This window comes from Alosa pseudoharengus, unplaced genomic scaffold (genome assembly GCF_046254945.1).
Source record: "Alosa pseudoharengus isolate Yale_2024_CS ecotype anadromous, Long Island Sound unplaced genomic scaffold, YU_APseudo_1.1 YU_APseudo_1.1_scf_7, whole genome shotgun sequence".
NCBI lineage: Eukaryota > Metazoa > Chordata > Actinopteri > Clupeiformes > Clupeidae > Alosa > Alosa pseudoharengus.
The window spans coordinates 27,340,254-27,366,046 of NW_027468859.1; the positions used below are offsets into that span (position 1 = coordinate 27,340,254).

At 43.0% G+C, this 25,793-nt stretch overlaps 2 protein-coding genes across 2 annotated transcripts in view; one reads left to right on the plus strand and one right to left on the minus strand.

Moving 5' to 3' along the window:
* The window catches only part of aven (apoptosis, caspase activation inhibitor), a 30,550-nt gene extending 8,502 nt beyond the window's left edge, over nucleotides 1–22,048 (minus strand). Inside the window, exons 1-2 of the mRNA XM_076271763.1 lie at nucleotides 21,851–22,048; nucleotides 21,374–21,545 (exon numbers count right to left, since the gene is read on the minus strand). Of these exons, the coding sequence (XP_076127878.1) occupies nucleotides 21,374–21,545; nucleotides 21,851–22,048 (370 nt within the window). The remainder of the gene's footprint in view (nucleotides 1–21,373; nucleotides 21,546–21,850) is intronic.
* Nucleotides 814–24,496, plus strand: chrm5b (cholinergic receptor, muscarinic 5b). The gene is made up of 2 exons (XM_076271762.1): nucleotides 814–1,004; nucleotides 22,567–24,496. Exon 2 carries the CDS (start codon nucleotides 22,652–22,654, stop codon nucleotides 24,206–24,208), a length of 1,557 nt encoding a protein of 518 aa, XP_076127877.1. The 5' UTR covers nucleotides 814–1,004; nucleotides 22,567–22,651; the 3' UTR covers nucleotides 24,209–24,496.
* Nucleotides 24,497–25,793: the final 1,297 nt, after the last annotated feature.

Here is a 25,793-nt window from a genome sequence, read left to right on the forward strand (position 1 = left end):
TGTTTGGATAGGCTAAGTGTTATATCGTCATTTCATGATTACTGTATCTATGAGATCAAGTTTGTTACCTCCTCCCCACCCTTTTAGCAAAGAGGCTTTGTGTGAACTGTGCTGCTCCTCAGCTCAAGTGGACACTAATTAAACACAAAATCAGGAAGTAAAAGGATACAAAGAAGGTTTATTGTCACATGCATATAGTTACTGGATGTAAGAAATGCAGTGAAATTATGTCTGGTGTCGGCCTATTTGTGCATTTATGGGGGGGGGGGGGGTGGTAAAAAGTGCAGTAGAAGAGGGGTTTAGTAGATTAAGTGGCAAGGGCTGCATAAGAAAGGTGGGGGAGGATTGGGATTGTGGGGGCACCAACAAGGACCACCAGTAGTAGTCCTTTTAACAAATTGGTCTCAAAACCTCCACATTGTTTCAATGCCATCTCCTTCAATTCAAGTCAATTAAAAAACTGATCCCAAATGGATTTAATGATTTACCACCTTTCATGTGATATTTCCTTGATGTTTCCTTGATGTCACGTGAAAGGTGGCAAACTATGAAATCTATTCGGAAGCAGTATTTTGGGTGCGGACTCAATGCCAGCTATACCAGCTGTTACATACATCTACAGTATACTGTATGCACACACCTGGGAGCATATACCCAGTCCTGATCAGCCTAGAGGTGGGATGACCTAGTGTGGCTCCTTGGAGTGTGATACGTTTATGTGTTTATGTATGACATGTTTTATTTGTTTAGACAGATAGATAGGCTACCCACTCGGCATCTATCTAGTTTATCCACACCGGGGATCATGCCATTTCAGTCTTCTCAACACACTTGACACAGGAATACCCACGAAACACACAACTCTTTCAAGGAAAATAGAAAACTTTAAAAGGAAGATTAAACCAATAAATCCTGAGCAACATCTTAAAGAAGGCAAAGACACAGACTCTTCCTGCCACACACCAGACGGTTCTACGGTGAGAAAAGGTAAGCGACATCTCCCAGTGAGTAAGGTGCCAACTGAGTTTCTGTTTGGTTTTGCTTGGGTTTAACACACACACACACACACACACACACACACACACACACACACACACACACCTCTTGTTACTCCCTTTATCCTTTGTATTTTTGGAAGACTTATTTTTGGATAGATAAACGAGTTGGGACCGTTAGTGTGGTATGTAACGCAGCCAATTAACAGGAATCAGCTGTGGAACTAACCACGTATTCAATAAATCATTTCACACTAATTGCAATTAAAGTCTGTGGTCAGTGATGCACGGCAACATCAGACAGCTATTCTTTCAAAGCAACCATACAGTAAAAACGAAAATGTTGAAAGTGTGAGCGTTTGTTTTTGTTTTCGGAAGCAGAGTTGATGGTGGCTCATTAGTCTAAACAGACAAACACCTTTGACGCAATCACAAAAACCAACAAAAACAGTGCGGCAACTGCAGACCTTTGTCCCTATAACTGGTCAGTATAGAATGTGAAAAAAAATCCTCCTTCAACTTCTAGGGGGACCCAGATACAGTGACCCCTTACCTTGCTATGTAAGTGGACACACACGCAGGCAGATGTACAGCAGCCTCCACCTCCCTATCTTGACCTGGTTGGTCAATCCTTTAGCAGTCCATAGACAGCACACACATATAAAGACGCAGAAACCTTGCTTTTCAACAAGGTCTGCACAGTATCGCAATCGCAATATGAACCAATGCAATTATCCAATCGCAAAGGCTACAATTAATCGTGCACAGTTAATCTGGTCACATTTAGCATTTTTATATTCATGTCTTCCTCCTTGACTGTGCCACTTCTGATTGGTGAGCTTCGCATAGTGCCTGACAGGCAGGCTACGCCAGGTAAGTAAATCCATTCTATACGTAACTCCGGTATGTAACTCTGTTTGCGTTGCACCTTCTGCCACAATTAGTTTCCACTATAATCAATGGAACTGGCTACACCAGACGTGATAGTGGCGCGTCGATGCACCACCTCTGAAATTTCAGAAATAAAGTTTATCCACCTCTTATTAGAGTTTATGCACATGTCAAGAGAGTTTATTCACTAATTGCAACTTTAAACATTAAAAAATTACACTGTATTATCCATATTCACAATATGCACAGTCCACTTTACCGTGATCACAGAATTTATAGTTTACCCACCTCTTATTTTACCACTACATCCCTGCCTGTGATGGAATGATTAAACAGCATTAGAAAATTGTGAGTTAAGTTTAACCATCAACTGTACTGTACTGTCCTGCATAATAACAGGCTTATTGATTCTCATTTTTCCCCACACAACATTTTATTTCTTTAATTACAATGCTCAGCCAATGAATTATTCACCAAAAGTTCTGGTGGTGTCACAGAGCAACCCTGTGCAATGCAAAAGTGATGCATTTCCCAAACGTCACCCTCCCATTCGGTGGTATTCTGCCAAGCTAGCCTCTATGATGTGTGTGATCTAAGGAAGCCGCTCTCATGGATTCTTAGAGCACAATGCCGAATGTGGTATTACAAAGAACAAAAAAAGAAGAAGTCGACTCGGAATGACTTATAATTGAAAATTAATTGCATGGATTATATAATGATACCGTATCTCACTTTTCCGAAAATATATATCTAACAATGTATGTTGAAAATCCGCCTATGCAGTGTTTAACAATAGCCTAATTTAGCCATTACGTTGGATAATGGTGATCCCCAGCGGATGGAAGTGAAAGTGGTATTCAGGGCTGGTGGTGGTGGTGGTGGTGTGTGTGTGTATGCTGGTGTGTGGTGGAGGGGGTGCGTTGGTGGGGGGGCATGGGGTTATGCTGAGGAGAATCAAAGAGCTCAGGTACCTCTGAGCTTATTCCCTCAGTTCATAGTTAAAAAAGAAAGAAAGAGAGACAGAGAGAGAGAGAGAGAGAGAGAGAGAGAGAGAGAGAGGGAGGGAGAGAGAGAGAGAGAGAGTTCTCCTCTAACAGTACAAATCACTGAATGGCAGAATGATAAGCACAGGAAACGTTTGCCCTCCACGTTGCCATGGGGTCAAGCAAATAATCAACGCAAAACTAATCACTGCGGCTCAAACCGGCCCTGGCAGACTGGGCACAGTGAACTGATAAAGGCCCCTTTGACGCCAAAAGCACAGCACCCGCTGCTCAAACAAGCATACACTGGATGGGAAAAGACAAGCAGCCAGCACAGCCGCAGGGATGCATGTGCGAGGAGTGTGTGTGTATGTGTGTGTGGGGGGGTGGGGGGGGGGGGGAGAAGGGTGAGTGTGTCCACTGACACACCTGACGTCGCAGTGGACAGTCCAGTGGGAAGCATCCAGATTTAAACAAACACTTAACAGCTTCTTTTTTTTTTTTTTGCCGTGGGGCCGTTGTGTTTGTGAGGCCCGGTGCCCCTGTGGCCACAACGTGGCTAAGAGGCTAATCAGCGGTAAATAAGGCTGATGCCAGCCCCAGCTGGGGACGCCGGCACGGCAACAACACTGCCGGGAACAACGGCCGTCCCATTGCCCTGCATGGGGTCCAGCTGTGGCGCTCATTAATGACAGGGTCAGTGGCCTTAACGTAACAACACCCGAGTCAACAGCGGCAAACCAATGGGCATCTGGCCAACCAATGGGTGACTTGAATGGGCCATTGATCAAGAAGGGCGGGGTTTTGTTTTTCATTATCTAACAGCATGAGACACTACACCCACATTTGTTGCTGACAACATAATAGGGTTGTTTTTGTTTTTCTGACAGTACCATTTGGCCAGTTTTGACATGTATGTGTACATCGAAAGTATGGTTGGTCCTAAGGAAGAGTATTATGGTCTTAATGTGGACAGAGTTATGCAAGAATGAATCAGCGCCTTTGAGATTGGCTATAATCCTAGTGGTGGTGCATAGGCTCCAAACAGAAAGCAATTATTGAAAGCAACAAAACAGTTTGCACTCAAAGTGGTAAAAAATAAGTGCTATACAAACGTTTCAGGTGACCCCCATCCTGTCACTGTAGTTTGATTAGACATTTATAAAAAAAAAAACTTTGAATGCAAAAGCTTCATTGTTGGTTTAAATGTGAACAGGCCACATAGCGAGGTTTAAAGAATGACTGGGATTCAAAGCATGGCTGGAGTTGGCCGATGACAGTGGCTTGCTCATTAAAACCACACTTCTATGGCAATGAATTCATTCCAGGAAAATGGCTCTTCTCTTTTATCTGACCCATCAATAACTGTTTAAACAAAAGGCCATTTAAATTCATAAACTGAAGAGAATTTGGAGAGAAGCAACAACTCATAATGACAAACAAACATAGAATTGGCAAAGTTGAATGAGAACATTTGAACATTCCAAGCAAATTTGATTAGGCCTAATTCAAGAAAATGTAGATATTCTCGTTGACATAAAGTACAAAAAAAATAGTTGCTGCACCTTCTCAGATTTTGTTCAAACCTTTCCTATATCATGAATGGATCCCAAAACCAAGGCCTGTAAAAATGTAAAATCCTTTGTCTTCATAATTTTTTGCCCTTATTTCAGTTTTACAGCCTGAAAAACACATTATCTGGGAAGCTATGTTGTTTAGGCATTAATATCTTGTGAAGTTTTATTCACAGCCAGCCCAACCTTTGGAGGATGGAAGACAAACATGTTCTCAGTATGACTGAACCAAGTTTGTATGGCATGCTCATTAATTTTAATAGGGCCCTAGATTTTAAGAAAAACATAGATAAATATTAAAGGTATTACAATGTAATATGTGTGTGAATACACAACACTGGCACTTTGTGCACTAAATGATCACATATTGACTCTGTTTACATGCACTTCAGTAATCCCGGTTATGATCAGGATTTTGAAGTATCCTGCTTCTGTGTTTGCACATGTAAATATCATATTCTGATTTCAGAATCCCGGATAAGCCCTTCTCCTAGTTTTGAGAAATCCGGTTATGCTAATTGTAAATTGTTGGCAACCGGTCCAGGATACTGTAGGCACCATGTATACAGGGATACTAATAACCAAGTTTTTCTCATGTAAACACCATGTCCTGAATATGATCAAAATTAGGATACGCCTCAAAATACTAATTGATGCCACATGAGTATAAATCCGACTTTATAATGCCTGAATATGACTCTTTTTGCACTTTGTTATGAAATCTAGCACCTTAAATCAAATTAATGGGCATGCAGCAAAAACTTTTAATAGTCAAGTCACACTTAGAGCATGTCTTTGTGTTCAATCTTTTAGAGTTTGGTCAGGTTAAGAATCCTACTTTTTAAGATTTTACTGCCTAAACATGGCTTTCAAAAGGTAATGCATTTTAGAGAAGGTAATAACTAAAAAAATCAAGGGCAAAAAAAAATATTGGAATTGAACAAAAATATTAGTCTTAGCTTTGGGACCCAAACAAAATCTGAGATGGTCCAGCAACCATTTTCCTGGATTCTGTCTGATCTGACACAGAATTACCCGGTCTTCAAACTGATAGGTTTCTATCTTCCCCAAATTTTGATGCTTAGGGGGGAGCATCAGTTATTAATCAATCTCATCATGATTAGGAGGATATGACAACACCTCGCCAATCTCCATGCTCCTCTCTTGAGAGCCTTCCCTCCATCTCTCGGCTCCAGTCTGTGGACTTACAACATGCATGCAATTGACTGCTCGAGGCATAACAAACACTCACTGTGGGGTTGCTACACCTGGAGAAGAGAAGCAGCCTTGTGGAACACAAAAGACTCTGCTTTTCCACGACAAACAGAATAAATCTACTCAATGCTCACAGACCCCCGCCTCCTCCCAAAAAAAAAAATCAATACACCTTACAGGGTATGTTCAGGGTCTAATGAAAGAGGCAGGTCGACAGGGCCGCCGAAATGATACCTTAATAAATGTGATCGGTGCTTATAAGATTGTCCAATTATTTGGCCGCGAAGGTTCCATCTTCGGCAGAGCCAATTAAAAGGGGCCAAGACTCATATCCACGGTTCCAGTGACTGGAACAAGCAACCATGTCAAAGCAAGCTGGAGCAAATGGGTGCAGAGGGGCAGTACAGGGTGAGGCCATGTTTGCTATCTTTCATCTTCGTATTTTTATGTGGACATGCGTCAATGCTTACATGCTTTGTCTCTCTCTTTTTTTTTTTTAAAACACCAATTTGCTAAATTACACTGCAAAATAACTGTTGCATAGCATATATTCAAAACCAGACCATCATCAGTCACATCAAGCACAGCATGAAATCTAAAATTCCTCGTGACCACAAAACCCACAAAAATCTATTCCAGCCACGAGAAAATAACCCGCAGCAAGAATCTCAAAAGGCACCTCAAATTCTCACAGGGCCTGACACAACCTCTCAGGGATCCGATCACTCTCACAATGAGCCACTTCCAGCTTCAAGTCCACAGTTTCAGTGTTGAGGGCTAAACCCTTGAGAATAATAATAATAATAATAATAATAATAATAATAATAATAATAATAATAAAAAACATAGAAAGCTATATCGCAAAAATAAATGGGACATTGGGGACCAGGGATAATTGCTTGCTTGGAATAAAATAAAATGGCAACAGCGTTTTTCTTTGAGGGTCTGCTTCACTCCTCCCTTAATGAATAGAGGATGCTGCCTACAAGGACACAAACCACAACATAGCCCACATCAGCCATTAAAAGTCTACAGTCACTCATACAACGCCTACTACAGTTTCCTTCACACATTTTGATGTGAGTATGTAAAGGGGGTGTTTGTCCTTGTATGTCCATAATTGCGACAGTTAAACACCCGGTCAGTAAGGCATGTGAATGCTCAACAGGAGCAGAGAGGGTTTCCTAGCACTAAATTTTTTAGGGAGAGTCATTTTTCATGAAGAAAGACTAGACGCACACTCCTAACTCAGGCTGATGAAGGCTATTGCAAAAACATCGGTCACAAATAAATAGTCAAAAGGATTTAAGAGTGTGCGGCTACACTTTATTCATTGATATTCATTATATATCTATTGATATATTTCTATCTAGCGCCTCTGCTGGGGTGTTCATCTGTTCACCACATATTACGTGAGTAATTTTTCTCTGAAAGGCTGAAAGGTTGCTGTGAGAAAGGCCTGCTTGGACACATACACAACTTGCTCAGGCTGACATATCACAGCACTGTGTCCAATTAAGCAAGGAGGTGTACCTCACTGTGATAACTATACAGTGCTGGCCAAAAGTATTACCTATTAGCTGGTTTGATTTGCATTGAGCATCAAACCAGCTAATAGGCTAACTGAAATAACACCCATGCCCATCTCTAGGTATGGTGAAGGGTATGTGATGATGTGGGGCTATTTTAATTCCAAAGGTCAAGGTAACTTTATCAGGATGCACAGTATTCTGGATCCATGAAATAACTGGCCTTTAAAAATACAAATCTGCCTGTCTCTATGGGAATTTAACATAGGGGTGCCAATACTTATGACCCCTGTATTTTAAGGAAGAACATTTATTTATTTATGATACATTATTCATTCACTAAGAAAATTGGTGTCCTTAAAGGTTAGATATTTCCTCATTTTTCACTTAAGGCATTAAGATCAATTTCCAAAAGATGATTTTATATTCCTCTTTTCAGTCAACTTTAGCATGGGTGCCAATACTTTTGGCCAGCACTGTAGAAGGCTTCAGGTGGATTCATGTTAATTCTTAAGATGAGCAAAGCTGGCAAAAAGCCAAGCAGATGGCACAAGAAACACAGGTGCTGGGGGACTGATAGAGAATAAAAAGAATGATAAAGACGCCATAAAGCCTGCAGAAAGTCAATGTGATCACAGTGAGCACAAACTGTTGGAGAACGCCAGTCCCATATTTAAAACAGGTGCGTGCATGTGTGTGTGTGTGCGTGCATGTGTGTGTGTGTGACTGGAGGCGGATGGACCAGGGATCCAGGCGTTCTTTCGCTGGGGCTCCTGAGCTTTTCAGACAACAGCGTGGGTGGATTATGTGCATGCATCCAGAATATGATTACAACGACAACATCACAAAAAAAAGGGGAGGGGGGGACTAAACAAATCTAAAAAGTCATCTCCCTCACCCTCACTTGGCATAAAAATTTCTCATCACAACTGAGTTACAAGAGCTTATGCAACAAAGGTGAAGCTCACACTTTTACCCCCTTTTAAAAAAAAAAAAGAAAATCAGGCATGCAGGCATGCCGCATTATGCTCATCAGTCACGATCAAGCATTACAACAACTTCATGAAACAAAAAAAGCGATTTGGAACAGAGGAGAGAAACCAGGAGAGATTTAGCACAATTGTTTCCATTAATTGGCTTAAATGGAGGTGGGGGATAACACTGGCCAAGTGGTGGGGTAGGGAGAGGAAGAGTGATGTCGGGCACTAGGTGTGACCTGGGGGACTTGTGCGATCTGATGATACCAGATGAGGTGATAAGGTTGCAGCGGAGGCATACCAGAGGGGCCGACAGCCTTAAAGGACTCTGACACCGATGATGGAAGGCCCAGCTGTTGACTACAAGAATCGAGGCCATGGCTCAGAGCGAAAGGAGACATGGGTGGGTGGGGGGTAAGAGTCTCCCACAGGTGCGCTGTCACCTACGATCAATCACTGCCCGCCGACCTCACATGGAGAAACACGTACCAAAGCCAGACACCCCTCCAAAGACACATCTTGCGCTTGGAGGGAATGCACAGAGGACTGAAGGACAAAAGAACAGGACAGCAGCTGAACGTCCCCGTGCGACAGACAGACAGACCGTCCGTCCTCTGTGGGGGTAGGGTGAGGTGACCGAAGTGGCGGTGTGTGTGTGTGTGTGTGTGTGTGAGTGTGTTATGTGTGAGTGTGTGTGTGTGTGTGTGTGTGTGTGTGTGTGTGAGTGTGTTGTGTATGTGTGTGTGTGAGTGTGTTGTGTATGTGTGTGTGTGAGTGTGTTGTGTGTGTGTGTGTGTGTGTGTGTGTTGTGTGTGAGTGTGTCCTGTGTGTGTGTGTGTGTTGTGTGTGTGTGTGTGTCTGTGAGTGTGTTGTGTGTGTGTGTGTGTGTGTGTGAGTGTGTGTGTGTGTGTGTGTGTGTGTGAGTGTGTTGTGTGTGTGTGTTGTGTCTGTGTGTGTGTGTGTGTTTGGGCTTTGAATATGATGAAGGCGCGCACGGCAAAAGGCCGTCACCATATATTCATGTGTCTCATTAAGCGTCCTCGGGGATGCATAACGCGGCTCATATCCTCCATTACATCCCTATTACGCTCAATACAATTTGAAGCCTGGAAAATCCATGGGAACAACGGCCGCGTGGTATTACATAAACCATTTCCTGTCAATGTTAGAGGCAGTCTGAAGGACTCGTTAAAAGCAGCTGGACCAGAGCTGCCTCCCAGAGGCCCCGCTTGACAACCTTGTACTCATTGTGTGTGTGTGTGTGTGTGTGTGTGTGTGTGTGTGTGTGTGTGTGTGTGTGAGTGTGTGTAAACGTGTACATGTATTGTCTGCGTATGTGTAAGTGCGTATGTGTTGTCTGTGTGTGTGTGTGTGTTAGTGCTGGGCGGTATACCGGTTCACACCGTATACCGGTGTATATTTTCTTTATGATATGAATTTTTAATATACCGCCATACCGGTGTATTTGATTACACAACGTTTGGAACGCTGCGCCGCACGACAGTGTTTTAGACGGGACTTTTTTCACACGCACGCATGGTGCCACTGCGAGGCATAGTGAGGGTAAACACAAAACACCTGAAGTTTTTCCCCTGAAGTATGACCCTTAAGGCTTAATTTATCCTTAGATAAGGGGTTTATTTAAGGGTGTTGCACAGAATACCTTAAATTGTTTCTTTAGTTAAGGAAAAACGTTAAGGGATACTGCGAAAGGGATTTACCGTCACGAAAATTCTATTGAGATTGTTCAACAGCAACTAGCTGGCTAGTAGGTGATGTCGTTAGTTAGCAACCCACCAAACACAGTGAAGTTTAATGAGCTTATCATTCATCTCACCTTAAGAATATTCGCTGAAATTATCCAGGTAGCAAGTAAAGCATGTTATAGACATGCTCTGAGCAATACAAGCTGGCTAGTTAGAAATTATCCTGTCATCAGTGCACCAAAACAAACTTTTTTGTTAATGTTTTGCCTAGCGAACCGAACCGAAGCTCATGGCAGGCAAACATGACATCCACATTCACATGAAGTTAACGTTAGCCTACCACTAACGTCATGTAAACCACACAATAACAATAAGGCATGTTTCTGATAGGCCTATTTGACAGAGTAAGCATATTAGCAGAGAAGTTTCATTTTAAATTGTATAATTTTCAAAAAAGTATAAAGTTGCACAACTTTTTGTATTGGTTTTATAGGCTACAAGATGTTTGTGAAATTTGCACAGTACAGTTCTGTATTTTGACTGCAACTGTCTTTGCATTCTGATTAGATTCTTCATTAGAATCATGAGTGGCTCTTTGTAAACAGCATCATTTTCTGGGGCCATGCAATACTGCATTACCACTAGTGTGGAGTTATTCTACATCATGACAGTAAAACAGACCATCCTTAGTCAATGTACTGCAGCAATTCCTCCCTCAACCTGTAGAAAATGCTGTGAACATCTGATTAAGCATGGAAAAAAATACCGTCATATACCGTGAAACCGTAAGAATTTAGAAAAATACCGTGATATACATTTTTGGTCATACCGCCCAGCATTAGTGTGTGTGTGTGTGTGTGTGCGCGTGTGTGTAAGCGCATGTGTGTGCCACTCATTCAGGGAGAGTGGGGGAGGCTGCTCTGGGTGGTCTGATAGTGTGTCTGTACAAACTGTGCTCTCCTCTCGGCGAGAAGGAAGGCCACTCATTTAGCCCAACACACCTGCACGCAAGACTCTGATAAGGAAGGAAGAAGAGAGAAGAGAAGCTGACGAGTCCACAATGAGATGCACAGAACCTTCAAGGAGACTCCAAAAACGGAATCCCATTCCTTCACGTTCTCACTTGTCAGGAAACGGCAAGCCTACAGTAACACAATAATATGGCAATCCATCAAAATACACTGAAATCCAAATAAGGTACTGCGGGAAGTCTTTGTCATGCGGTCTCATTCATTAAAAACAGACAGTCTGTCTTATTCTTCAGCGGAAGAACACACTCAGTTTCTAGTTCTTTCTCTGACAGTTAATGGTGCAGCAAATATTGAGGCACTGTTGACCGCACTAAGCAACAAGTGCACTGAGCATGACAATCTGAGGCTATTAAATCACTGTTTATTGCAGAGGTGCTTATCAATGTTCCACACATTAAATACCTTCAGGCCATATAACGTCAGTAAACATTGGATCCCAACGAATGGGGCACTTATGAAGACAGCTTCTGATTTCAAACAGCAGTCCTTCTAATGGAAGAACTATTTATTCCCGAATCAAAAAAAAAAATGTGTTGCTCAGCTGTTCAGTAAGAGAAGCGCTACAGGCAAGCGGTCCCTCAGCGCTACAGTCAAGCGGTCCCTCAGCGCTACAGGCAAGCAGTCTCTCAACGCTACAGGCAAGCGGTCCCTCAGCGCTACAGGCAAGCAGTCTCTCAGCGCTACAGGCAAGCGGTCCCTCAGCGCTACAGGCAAGCAGTCTCTCAGCGCTACAGGCAAGCGGTCCCTCAGCGCTACAGGCAAGCGGTCCCTCAGCGCTAAAGGCAGGCGGTCCCTCAGCGCTACAGGCAAGCGGTCCCTCAGCGCTAAAGGCAGGCGGTCCCTCAGCGCTACAGGCAAGCAGATTTGCACTCTCAAGTCTACGTTGATTTTTTTTCTAACGGGGTGATTGGAATCCTTTTTTTAGCAAATGATGCGGCAAACAATCTGAGGCACTTTCAAAACCTTATCCTACGACGAATCCTCCAAGCCTGGTCCTGCAAGCATGAGGACTACTTATCTCTGACTGTAAAAGCGTAATCTGCTATACTTTGACAAGGACTATTGGTCTGCTATTAGTCAAATGGATTTGACAGCCTGAGAGGCTTCAGACTGTAACAGGGTTTATAATGAGGAGCCCAGTAGCGGGCTTCACGTGTCGTCATTTGGCCACAATTGCACAAAAGTGTTCCTTCATACTTTGAAGGAACACTGTGAGATCATTGCTGTTACAAACAAATATGCATCACTGAGAAATAGTGGCTCACACACCAAAAGTGGTGGCTAAGCACATAATTAGATCTAAGGGTTAGGGGCTGGCCACTAATCTCTGATAATGTCATACGGCATATGGTCAAGGCAGTTGTGTCATGGCAAAGACATCAGAGTTCAAAGTCATATTTTCCTCTTTAAATCCAACTGGCCAATATCTTGCGTACTTTCCACAGAATAAGAAAAAAGAAGAACAAAAAAAAGGTGGCCACACACACACACACGACAAGATCAAACCAGGCAAGTGACACAAGGACAGACAAATCAATGTGATGTTTCCTGACATTTTGATTCCTCAAAGCCAGCAAGAATCCAACAGGCCGATCTTGGGGAGCCTGAGGTTGAAACCCACCTAACGTAACGTTGAAACCCATCACTGATTTAAAGTTGTTTCCCAACAAGCATATCAAAACAAAGTCTCCTGTGTCATTTTCTCAGTATGGGGTGCGGAGAGGGCAGAGGATTTGACAGTCTTAAAATGAAAGGGACTGGGACTTAAGGTGCCAAAAGGAAGCACCACTGACAGAGGACCACTGGCCCCTCTGTTACACAACACACGGCAGAATCTTATCTTGACTAGCCAGGTCAAACTGCAGGGTGGGGGTTGCAGGGGGAGAGAGAGAGAGAGAGAAAGGGTGTGGGAGAGAGAGAGAGAGAGAGAGAGAAAAAAAGGGTGTGGGAGAGAGAAACAGAGAGTAAAAGAGAGAAAGAGAGAGGACACACACACATCTGTATATAAATTTGGATCTGCCCTTAGTTGGCCACCCTGATAGGAACTGTTCACCCCAAGCTGTTCAAACACAGTCACTAATGTTAGTCACCCAGAGATAGTCTCCAGTCACCATCACCACTGTGGGCTTTCCAGAGCTTGGCCAGCAGGCTGTGTCAAAGTAATTAATGAGACCGTTATGCATCAGGAAGCCTCATCTTGTCTATGCTCACCCCCGCATTCTACAGCCACACACACACACGATTACTCCCTCTTCATCACACACACACTGAAGTCTCTTGCCCCCCAACAACCCCCCCCCCCACACACACACACACTTCTCACTCCAAAACCAAGCCTACATTTACCCCCCCCCCCCAGCCTCCCAACACAAACACACACTCTTGAACTGGGGGTGGGTCGTTGAAACGTGACGATCCGTCTGGCGAGGGCTCCAGCTGTGTGTGTCAGTGGCAGCAGCAGCGGCCGCACATACACAAAACAGGCGCGAGCGCGCGCTCACAAACACACACACACACACACACACACACACACACACACTCGCCAGAGTAACGGCAGCAGCGGCAGAGGCAAGAGGAGCAACAGCATGAACAGCAGCAACAGCAGCCATGGGGAGGAAGAGTGAGCACGCCGGCTCACAGAGAGCGAGGGAGAGAGAGTGAGAGAGAGAGAGAGAGAGAGAGAGAGTGAGGGGGAGAGAGAGAGAGAGAAAGAGAGAGAGGAAGACCCTAACCAGCATCTGCAGCTGAGAGCTCAGAGCTCATCCGAGGCGCTTGGACACAGGAGCTCCATCTCCTACATCCATCCGTCCGTCTGTTCATCAATCCATCCTTTCTTCCGCTCTCACCACACGGGAGGTGAGAGAGTGGAGGAGAGGAGAAAAGAGAGGAGAGGGCAGCTGGACTTTTAGACCTCCTTCAACAACAAACTCATGAGCTTCCTGCGTGGGTGTCATAACTGACCGCCCCACTGCACCCCACCTGACCCCACCTCTTTGGCGGGGGTCACAAACCTAGAGGACAGAAGAGTGCAACTCGATACTGCGAAAGCGAGGCTAAAACTGGAATGAACCGCACGAGCGGGTTACTTGGAGTGTTGTGACCGCGCTTGCATGTGGACCTCGGAGGCTGAGGTCATCGACCAGGTGTTGCTGCTGCGCTGACCGACTACTCCTTGTGCAGGCTGGAGGGAGGAACTATGACTCTGGGAGCGCAGCCGATCGGCTGGGGGAGAGAGCTTACCGGCCGGAGGAGCGTCCAGGCTCCAGGGTGCGTGCGGAGAATAGCCGCTGTTACAGACACGGAGATCACCTTTACCAGACTTCAAGGGTACGTCTGCCTTCATTGGCTCTTCCTCTTCCTCGGTCTGTGACAAAACTGGTTTGGCATTTTGCAGTTACAGTAGACCCCAAAAGAGCTAAAAAAAAAAAAGCAATATTGTTTTAAAAAGCAGCACGTAAGATGATCTGGCAAGTGTAGTTCTGAACTGTGCATTCAGTCCTCTCTGGTGCCCCATTCATTAGCAGAGGCGTTTATTTCTCATCACTGACATTGTTGGCCATTTTTAGCGGAGGTGGCCACAACAACAGGTCATGTTTCTCAGGATGAGGGCACTTTCAGCTAGAACTCTGAAGAGCTTTTCACCGCACAACATTTGCTGCAATATCAGAGTTGCAAGATTCTCTGCCACTATAACTCACTGACCGTTTTTTTTTTACTGAAATTATGTTCATGTCATCAACAGCCACAGATGAAAACAACAAAAACTAAAAATGCCATTATTTCCTCTAATTGTTGTTTTCAGACAAAAAAAAAGATTTTTTTCCATTGATCCCTTGACTCAATGTCGCTTTAATGAACACGGACCTCTTTGCACAGTTGTGTGGGTGTTCAATCAGCAGTCGGTTAATACATTCAGGCAGCAATGAGACGCTAAATAGCCAACGAAATTAAGTGAGTCTTTTGTCCTAGCTGCAGCATCCTTAGCAACACCACCTCAATCACAAGAGACATGAAGACAGGGGGAGACAGAGAAAGAAGAGGAAAGATGGAGAGACAGAGATGGAGAAAGAGACAAGAAGAGGAGAGATGGAGAGACAGAGAGAGATGGAGAGAAAGAAGAGGAGAGATTGAGAGACAGAGAGGGAGAGAGAGAGAGGGAGAGAGAGAGAGACCAACAAATACAGAAACAGCTACAGTTAAACACACAAGATAGGAATTAGCAATCAATTTAAATTCAAATGAACTCCAGCTTCTCATTTAACATAACTACACTTTCTGCAGTGCAAGTAATCAGCATTCAATTAAATCCCATAGGAAGGCCAGGAAAAAGGGTGGAAGTGACAAAAGCAACTCATTGAAATTCCAGATATTAGGCATTATGCATTAAAACACAAAGGCAATTAAATTGCTTTGATGGGTGACAGTATTTAATTGAGGTCGGTAGGGATTACAACGGATGTGGCATTTGTGGGTTAGAGGTTTAGATGTTCTTTGTGACTGAGCTGTCATGTTGCCTTCAGCTGGCATTTTCGGCGCTCCTCAAAGCTGGACATCATTTTATCCTGCTGCTCATGATGAAGGGGGGTCGTCAAAACTGCTGTCAGCAGACTCTCGTGTTAAGAGGCTACCTTGTCTGACTGACTGGCTGTGTGTGAGTGTGTGGACGTACCGTGTGTGAGTGTGTGGACGTACCGTGTGTGTGTGTGTGTGTGTGTGTGTGTGTGTGTGTCAGAGAGCATCAGGTTGTGTATGTGTGAGAGACTGAGAGTATTTGTGAGTGTGTGGATGTACGGTGTGTGTGTGCGCGTGTGTCAAAGACAGCATCAGGTTGTGTATGTGTGAGAGACAGAGTATTTGTGAGTGTGTGGATATGTGTGTGTGTGTGTGTGTGTGTGTGTGTGTGTGTGTGTGTGTGTGTGTGTGTGTGTGTGTGCGTGTGTCAAAGACAGCATCAGGTTGTGTATGTGTGAGAGACAGAGTATTTGTGAGTGTGTGGATGTGTGTGTGTGTGTGTGTGTGTGTGTGTGTGTGTGTGTGTGTGTGTGTGTGTGTGTCTGTGTCCTCTCACAAAAGACTGCAGTGGTGTTTCTCAACAGCAGCAACAATTTTCATCCTGCCAATTTTACAGAGCTCAGAACAAATCATCACAAAACACCTGGGATCGCTTGAAGATAAGCACGGATGTACTCAGTCCGGCATCTGTCAGCCAGTGCTTTCACTTGCTTCCATCACACAACCCCATCGTGTGCAGTTACTTTAATTATGTAGTCCTTGTCCAATTCATTAGACTTTTTGCTAAATTCTCCACACTTTCCTTCAGCTATCTATCGAGTGTAACCTGTGTGCTTATAAAGGTATTTTAGCTCAGTCCTGCCTCTGTAGATGGGAAACAAGCGACGTGGCTCAGACAGTGTAATACACTAATTCCAGCCAGTCCACAGTTTGCTACAACACTGCGTCACTGAAGGCAGGGATGTATTTGATTAGCTCTCGAGTGCAAATATCGGCAACAGTGGCAATGCACAACTACGCATTCGGCAGGAAAGAGGTCATTGTGCAAATCCCAGGCGTGGGCTAAGATGAGTCAAACAAAGCCATCCACAACACAACTGTTGAACCACAGATAGCTATACAACTAATTTACCTCAAATACATCTTTAGATTGGTATAAAACAGGTGACGTATGCTGAGAGTATGATTGAGGTAAAGGCACACAGTAGGTTAATTTGCAGATGCAACCACTGACGAATGGCGCAACTGCATTAATAACTTCTGAGGCACAGAGGCCCTTGGAGGATGAGGAGGCCAGGATGTCGCGTCACGTCACGTCACTGTGCTATTTCTGCCTGAAACAGATCAGCCGTCACCCCCCTCATCTTCTCGCTGTGCCGCACCGCGCTGCGCTGCGCCGTTCAGCTTAGGTCTGCATCTCTGCACAACACATGTCCACACTATAGTAGGTGTCAAGAGGCATAATATCAATGCTGAGAGTTTACAGAGGATTTGATCAGGGGGAAAAAAAGAAGAAAAAAAGTAGATATTCAAAGATCTAGGCTTTCTGAGGGTGAATCTAGACAGATTGACTGAAAGAAAAAAAAGGAAGAGATTCAAAAGAAAAAGAAAAGATTCAACGCCTGAAAAGAATGGCGGGAATTCCTGAGTGAGGAAATGTCAACTTTTTCTGTAAAAGGTAGCCTTCAACTTCAAGGGGTCAGGTCAACAGCATCACATATTCACTCCTCCACCTCCTCTCTCTCTCCTCCACCTCCTTCTCTCTCCTCCACCTCCTTCTCTCTCTCCATCTGTTTCTGCGTGTCTCTAGAGCACGTCCGCTTCTGGTTGTATTTGCAGGCTAAACGGACGGAGAGCCTTGACTGGCCCTTTCCACCACAGCAATGCATAACAGAAACAAGGACAAAAAGAATCGTTTTTTCCCTGTAGCTATGCTCCTGTGGGCGAAGTCAGAGTGCTAGCACCACTGGAGCTCATCACGCCATCTCTGAAGGCCCTCTAATCAACTAATCAACACATTCCGCCAAATTCTTAATGAGCACTTGCACAGGCCACTGCTGATCAACTATTCATAAATAAATATTAATAAATGAGAATGATTCAGAAATGTCTGGAGAATGTGTGATGTTCAAAGTGCACTAATGTACAAGGAACTCATGTTGTAATGAGATGGTGTGGGGGGTTCAAGAGTTCTGAAGGACGACTAGGGAGGGTCAGGACAACGCAAACACATAACTTGGCTGTTAAGCACATTTCCCATAAATCTAATAAGACACTGAAGGAGCTTTCCTCCAGTGAAATCATCTCTCCCTCTATCACACACACACACACACACAAACACACACAATTAGTAAACAAGATGGGGAAAATGTGAGCACAAACTGGTGGGCGTTGAAGTGGCTGTGCATGTAATCCACTGAGGTATCGGCTATGTGTTATACAGTCTATGTGCTCTTTGCTCGATATCAGTCTCTACATTTAAACACTGATGCTACTCAAGCATACTTAGAAACACAAGGTCTCTCTCAACAACTGTACTGTATCATTGTAAACCAAGTAAACTGTGTGTGTGTGTGTGTGTGTGTGTGTGTGTGTGTGTGTGTGTGTGTGTGCGTTAAAGAGGCTGGAAACCTCTGTCCGTACAACTCCTGAATTCACACCATAATAGCCCAGGAAAAAAATGACAAACCGCTACACCCACCGTCAATTAAGTGCACTCTGGGTTGCTCTAGCCTCTGGAGATGACTAATCAGACAGAGTAGGCAAAACTCAGGAAAAAAAAAAATGGGAGGCCAAAACAAATCACTGGGCTTCCAACAACCGGGAAAGCAATTATAGTGTCCTTCAACCTGTGCTGGAAACACAGATCATATGACCTTTGCTTGGCACAGCACTACTAAGAAATATTCAGCATCGGGACATTTTTTTTTTTTTAAAAAGCACTTTTTCAATTGTTATAAAACCAGAACTAAAACAAAACTTACTTCTTTGATTTCCCGCAAACTTGTTAATGTTATTTTTAATTATTTATTTGTTTCATTTTTCTTTTATTTACTTTTTTTGTTTGTGAAAATGATATTATCCTAATCAATGTTATACATTACTTTCTTTTCTATCATATCTATCTATGTTTCTGCGTATAAATCTGGGGAAAATATCTAATTGCAATTTTTTTGACAGATATTGCGACTTTCGAATACTTACTATAACTTTCGAATGTCAATTAATTGATTCAGTTCAATATTCCAAATGTCTCTTTAATTTGTGCCACCCTTGATTGGTGAGCATGCACAGTGCACATGAAGCACAGCACCCCCGACCAACTGTAAAGCTCACCAATCATAATTTCTCAGTCCCCCACGCACTATGTACACCTACCAACAAGAAGTGGCATAGTCAAGGAGGACGACAGTAATAGAAAAGTCATACATGTGACAAAATTAACTGTGCTTGATTATTTGTAGCTTTTGCAATTAGGTAATTGTGTTGGTTCTAGGGCTGTCACTTTACAGTACGTTCGAAAATCGATTGCACAATCGATTGGACCAACCAACACAAGTTTCAAAAACTATAACAAATAGGGAATCGATTTTAACCAAATATGTATACTTCATTTTAAACAAATTAAACAAATAAAAAAGATAGATGTAACAAAACCCAAACAATCAGAAAAAGAAAATAAAGAACTCAGAAAGTGCAGTAGGCATTGCGAAAGCTAAAAAGAAAATTACCACCAATTTTATGCACTGGAAACAGCTGTTTCAATTGGCTGCTGTGCTGCTGGTGTTTTGCCAAAAAGTGGAGGACAACGCGATCAACCTGTGCGACATGAGAGAGACGAGTGATAAGCCCTAATAACTTGAGGAGTTCGATATGGAAGCACTTCGGGTTTTGGGTAGATCAAACTATGGAGAAGGACAAAGTGGTATGCAAACAGAGTTCCTACGTAGGTGAAATTTGTTTGACATTTCTAATTGTAAACACAGCCACATTGAAGCCTGCAGTAATGTTTTCCACTGATGTTATGGCAGTCCACTCTGCTTATTGTTTTTCGAGAATGTTGCACTGCTGTTTGTCATTGTGCACGAACCTTTACGCCAATAAATCATCAGAAATATTGCTGGCTTGTGTGTCTTCAAGTGCCCTCTTTACGTTCGTCCTAATGCCTGTTAGTTGTCCGTGGATTGGCCTATATTTGGCGTTGAAAATGGAAACGTCTTTAGACATGGAAAATCAATTTTACAATAGATTCAATGAACACTTATGTCTCAAAAAAAATCGAACGGGATTTTTTCACAAAAGTGACAGCCCTAGTTGGTTCATATTGCGAATGTGATAATTGTGCAGCCCTATTAGACATGCAGACATGTGTAATTGTGTGTGTGTGTGTGTGTGTATAAAGTCTGATTGACTGATTTGTTGTTATTTAAAGCGATACTCTACCATTTGGGGAAATACACTAATTTTCCACTTCCCCTCGAGTTACCTTTCCCCAGTTCATCCAGCCGTTCTCTGAGTCTGACAGTAGCACTTTTAGCTCCAACTCATTGAATCAGATTAGACCGTTAGCATCTCTGCTATAAGCTAACGGTCTAATCTGATTCAATGAGATAGGGCTAAAAGTGTTACTGTCAGACTCAGAGAACGGCTGGATAAACTGGGGAAAGGTAAAACTCAACAGTTTAACTCAAGGGGAGGTGGAAAATGAGTGTATTTCCCAAAATGGTGGAATATCCCTTTAACATGGTGGTCAGTCTACATCAGAGGCCTGAAGGGTTGACTACACAATTAGATTGGTATGTTCAGCTTGAAGCCTGATGTGTATTCAAATTCAACAAGCAGAGGCAAATGTTTTTGGCTATTGCCTTGCTTGTATTTTTGTTTACAGTTGAAAGGTAATTATTGGCAATTTTTACACAAAAACGTTCAGTTTTAAAAGGGTAAAGAAAAAATGTCCACCTGGAACGGCCTTCTCTGCTTGTCACACCTCAAGTTTTATGCTCAAGGTTAGGTTGCTGTGTAGTATATACCCTTCTGGGCAGTGTACACTTCACATGTTTCTTCGTCAAAGAAACAAGATGGCTGTTTGCCAGCCCAGGACCAGAAATGTTTTTTTAGAGCGTGTGAGAGTAAACTCTTGCTTTGCCACTTGAGTGCGCAATCAGCCCTCTATAAAACACACACACACACACACACACACACACACGTACACGGAATATAAACATTCCTGTTGAGAAGGCAGATTAGGGAAATGAGAGGCAAATCCAGCAAGGGCCTCCCTAGAGAAGCTGGTCCAATATGTGGTGATACAAACAAATTTTCCATTTCACTAGGATTTGGTCTTGTTAAATTAGAAAAAATAAGGTTTTATTCCCTTATTGTTTTTCAATTGTTTAATAATGTCCTTGGGCATGGTTAAAAGAAAAAAAAAGTCATTTGCATTTGGTCAGGGACCAGAACAAAAAACATTACAATAAATGTCTTGTGTGTTCTGGCCAGGCCTGAAATGGAAGACTGAAATGAGCCAATTTGGGTCATTTATATTTATAATTTCCTTTAGATTTCCATTAGATATTTTCACATAATTTCCTTATTATTACACAACTGACTTGTTTCTGGAAGTCTGTAACTGTACCTGTTCGAGCAAATGCCTCTTAATCGCTTAAGAGCTTGTTTGAGTGAGCAGACATTTAATAATCGGCACAATGACTTTTGTCAATTGCCATGTTAGGCTTAACAATCTGCACTGTCCTCGACAAAAGCACATGAAATGAGACTGAAGTTTAGCAAATAAGTTCAAATTTTAACTGACGTCAGTGCATTTCAGAATGGTGACTGAAAGGGGGCCAACGTCTACTGTGGCAGATATTGACTGTTACATTCTTTTAACTGTTAGGTGTAACCATTTGCCCTAATTTGACAGAATATGTCACAGCACAGTGACATGGTGTTTTCCTTACCCGCTGAGCCCAGGAGCGCATGGTAGTCCGTACCCCTCTGCACAGGCACGTCCTTATTCTGTTCTTCCACCTCGGACGCTTCATAGCGGTCCCAGTTTGATTCAAGTTTTCTCCTGGAGAATACACTGCGCCCCTCGTCCTCAAAATCTGCATTATCGTTGACATCTTGGCCCTTTTAATTAACAGTTAACAAGGATACGTTGTAATGTCTGGTACTAATTGTAGTTTGCAATGAGTTCATGCAGTTGTTCTACTAACAACAACAAATGCAACGTGTATCTGACACGAGCCTAAAATAACCCACGTGGTGAATGATGAATTAACGCAGTCTATGTGCGGAGAGAGCTGGTAGATGATTATTAGTGGTTATTCACAGAGGGTAAATATATGCTTGGTACTTGCCAGAAAACTGTTTGAAGGTTAGCCTTGGAAGCCTAGCTAAGTCATGTCATGTCATGCCATCGGCATCTCACCCACCCGGCTGCTGAAGAAGTCCGCTGCATGAGTGCCGCGTCCTCTTCCCCGATAATGATCCCTTTTGCCCCTTCCACGGTGGTGACTACCTCTCCCACGACCACCTCTGTGCTCACCCGAGAAGCCAGAGTCACTTCCACCACCTCCTCTTCTACCGCCGCTGCCACGGCCTCGGTGCGGTCTTCCACCACCTCCCTCCATTTCCAACGGGTGTTGTCCGGAACAATTACAATGTAACACGCTGTCGAATTCGTTGTTACATTGAACATTGTCCGGAGAGACACGAGTTCATGGTCTTCTCATGCATTATTATGTTCTCATGAAATTACAATGAATGAATAAAAAATATATAATAATACTCACAATAACCCACAATAATGACACTTAAGTGTGTGTGTGTGTGCGTGTTTATGAGCTCCACTTAATCTTAACTGTCGAATTCATTGTCACATTGAACACTGTCCGCAGAGAGAAAAGTTAGTCTCTTTTGCACTTTTATGTTCTCATGAAATTAAATTAGTTTTGTCAATAAAACAAGTCTGCAATAACCCACAGTAATGCAATGTTAACTTTTGTATTATGATGTATTATGATTATTAAACAATAAATTAGTATTTAGTATTAAATTAGTTATACAGCATGTTATATGCTGTTCTCTGTTCTTGGATGAAATAAAGCGGCCTTGCCTTGCCTAATTGTCTCTTTTCCTTTCATTTCAGATAATCTGCTATTTCATAAGGATGGAGTTCAAAGAAGATTCTTCAGTTTACTCATAACCTAAGATGACACATTTTCAGTAGAACCATGAATCTGGATGACTTGCAAAACTCCACCCAGTATGGAAACACGTCAGAGGCCCAGACTGTTCCACCCAGCCTATGGGAGGTCATCACCATCGCAACTGTATCAGCAGTTGTGAGCCTCATAACTGTTGTGGGCAACATTCTAGTGCTGCTCTCCTTTAAGGTTAACAGCCAGCTGAAGACTGTGAACAATTATTATCTACTGAGCTTAGCCTTTGCAGACCTAATCATTGGAGTATTCTCAATGAACCTGTACACTTCATATATATTAATGGGTAGCTGGTACTTGGGGAATTTAGCTTGTGACCTCTGGTTAGCTCTGGACTATGTGGCCAGCAATGCATCCGTAATGAATCTGCTGGTCATCAGCTTTGACAGGTACTTCTCCATCACAAGGCCATTGACATACAGGGCAAAGAGGACGCCAAAACGTGCTGGCATCATGATCGGCATGGCATGGCTGGTGTCATTCATCTTGTGGGCTCCTCCAATTCTTTGCTGGCAATACTTTGTGGGCAACCGGACAGTTCCGCCAAACCAGTGCCACATCCAGTTCTTCTCTGAACCGGTGATCACCTTTGGTACAGCTATAGCCGCATTCTACATCCCAGTGTCGGTGATGACAATCCTCTACTGCAGAATATACAAGGAGACAGAGAAACGCACCAAGGACCTGGCAGAGCTTCAAGGCCTAACGTCCACACGCAACCCTGACATCTCCAGGCCCCCACGGACCATGATAAAATCCTGCTTTGGCTTTGATAAAGACAGAGAAAGGACCCAGGCGTCATGGTCCTCGTCGAACCAGAGCAACATCACAATGACCACGGTGTGCGCCTCCAGCGACACCTGGGCCAAGAACGAGCAGGTCACGTCCTTCAACAGCTACACGTCGTCCGAGGACGAGGAGAGGCCAGTCTCTGCGACGGCCTCGCAGGAGTCCTGCAAGAGCCAGGCACTGCCAGGGGTGAGTGAGAACGGGCAGCTGGCGGGATACAGCGACGACTGTTACTTCAGCCTGTCCCCGAGACGTAGCTCCCAGAAAGGCAGCAAGAAGGGCATCTCCTACAAGTTCAAGCCGCTCCCTAAGGAAGCGGGCCCTCAGCCAAGCAAGGTGGCCGACAACCAGACGCCCTTGCTCCCGTGCCCTTCCCAAAACCAGCTGCCACTCACCTCTTCCCCCTCCACCAAACCCATGGACCCCAATCTGAAGAGCCAGATCACCAAAAGAAAGAGAATGGTCCTCATCAAGGAGAAGAAGGCAGCCCAGACCCTCAGTGCCATCCTCTTGGCCTTTATCCTCACCTGGACCCCGTATAACATTATGGTCCTCATCTCCACCTTCTGCTCTGATTGCATCCCTGTCTCCCTCTGGCACTTGGGGTACTGGCTCTGCTACGTCAACAGCACCATCAACCCCATGTGCTACGCCCTGTGCAACAAGACCTTTCAGAAGACGTTCAAAATGCTGCTCTTGTGCAAATGGAGGAAGAACAGAGGGAAGGAGAAATTGTACTGGTGTGGGCAAAACCCTGTCATGAACAGTAAGCTGACTTGAAAATGAGGCATAATGGGTGTTGAACTGGGGAGTGTCCGATAAGTTCACCTGACTTGAAGTTGAGTTGAAGAATATGGTGTACCTATGTATTTTGATCCTGCAGTGTGTCAATTACTCATCCTCAGTCAAATTAACCTCACAAAGGTAAAGAGCATTGTCTGGTTACAGTGACATTTCCAAAGTTTTCTGAGAGATTATACGCTTGTAATTACACCATCTTGAGTTGTATCCATTTGTAGCACAAAACTGAATATAGTTGATGTTTCGAAGTCTTACATAATGCCTGTACATATAGTGTGGTACTTACTATTATAAATTATTTATATGTGTTTATTATCATGAAGATAGAAGTTCAGGTTTTTCATTCATGTTGTTCATTTGAAAATTTGTTTGTTAGATTATCTTGTATTTTAAGGGCTATCTTACATGTTTACACTATAATGAACTGTTCCATATCTGAGCATTCTAAAATCTTGGAATTATAAGATTGTGTCTGACCTTTTAGACACAAATGAATTTATATTATCAATATATTATTTGTATGGCACTGAATGTAAGACATATTATTCCAAATATTGTTAAGATTTAAATGATTGTGAGCATTAAGGCAGGTGAAAACAAAACTTCAAAATCACAAACCACTCAAATGTAACAATATAATTCCAAGTTATTGAAAAGTGTAACAAGTGCTTCAGAATGTTTGTATCAGTTGGCAGTTTATCAACACATTATTGCTCTTGTATTTCTCCTACAAGTGTAGCTGTCTGGCATGGAAGATTTAAATGTGCTCATGTGTTTTAGCCAATTTTGTTCAGAACTTCATATTGATCACCTTACTAAGACCACAGACATACTTCCAGAAGACTCCAGTGATATGTGTATTTATTATCACGTTTTACTGAGCATGGGCTTTGAATTAAGGGCTCAAGCCTTACAGCCAATGCATTTTGAGTTTCTGTATAAGTAGGTTGAAAAATCTAATAAACAAGTTATTATGTGCGTTGTTAAAAATCAAACCCTGCTGCACTGTATTGTGTAAATATATGTAGTACTAGTTAAGTGTCAACATGAGCAGCGAAATATATACTTATGACAACAAAAAAACATTTGCATTTCATTTTTAATCTCCCTTACACACAGGGTGCATCCACAATATTGGAAATAAGAAGTCTAAGGCTCAATTAGGCGCTGGTTTTTAATTGACTGTTATAAATATTTCCAACTGGAGCTTTGCTTACGGCAAGGTCCCAACAGCCAATTACTATTAATCATGTTTAACTTTAGAACACTCATATACAAGATTGTTCCAGTAATTGAGTAATTTGTCATTTTGGTTGTCTGTACAACATCAGATATAAAATCAATCTGTCTATATCTTCTTTTTTTCCTAAGACATTCATTATTGTAACCCTGAATTGACCTGAATTTCTGAAAACAATAACATTTCAGGAGCCTGTGCAGATATGTAATAACACAATAATTCCAAGTTGCTACAATGAATCGGAACAATAGAGAGTTCCGTTTTAAACAAAATTATAATGTGGCCATACTGGATAAGTGAATTTTCATTACAAGGAGGTTGATA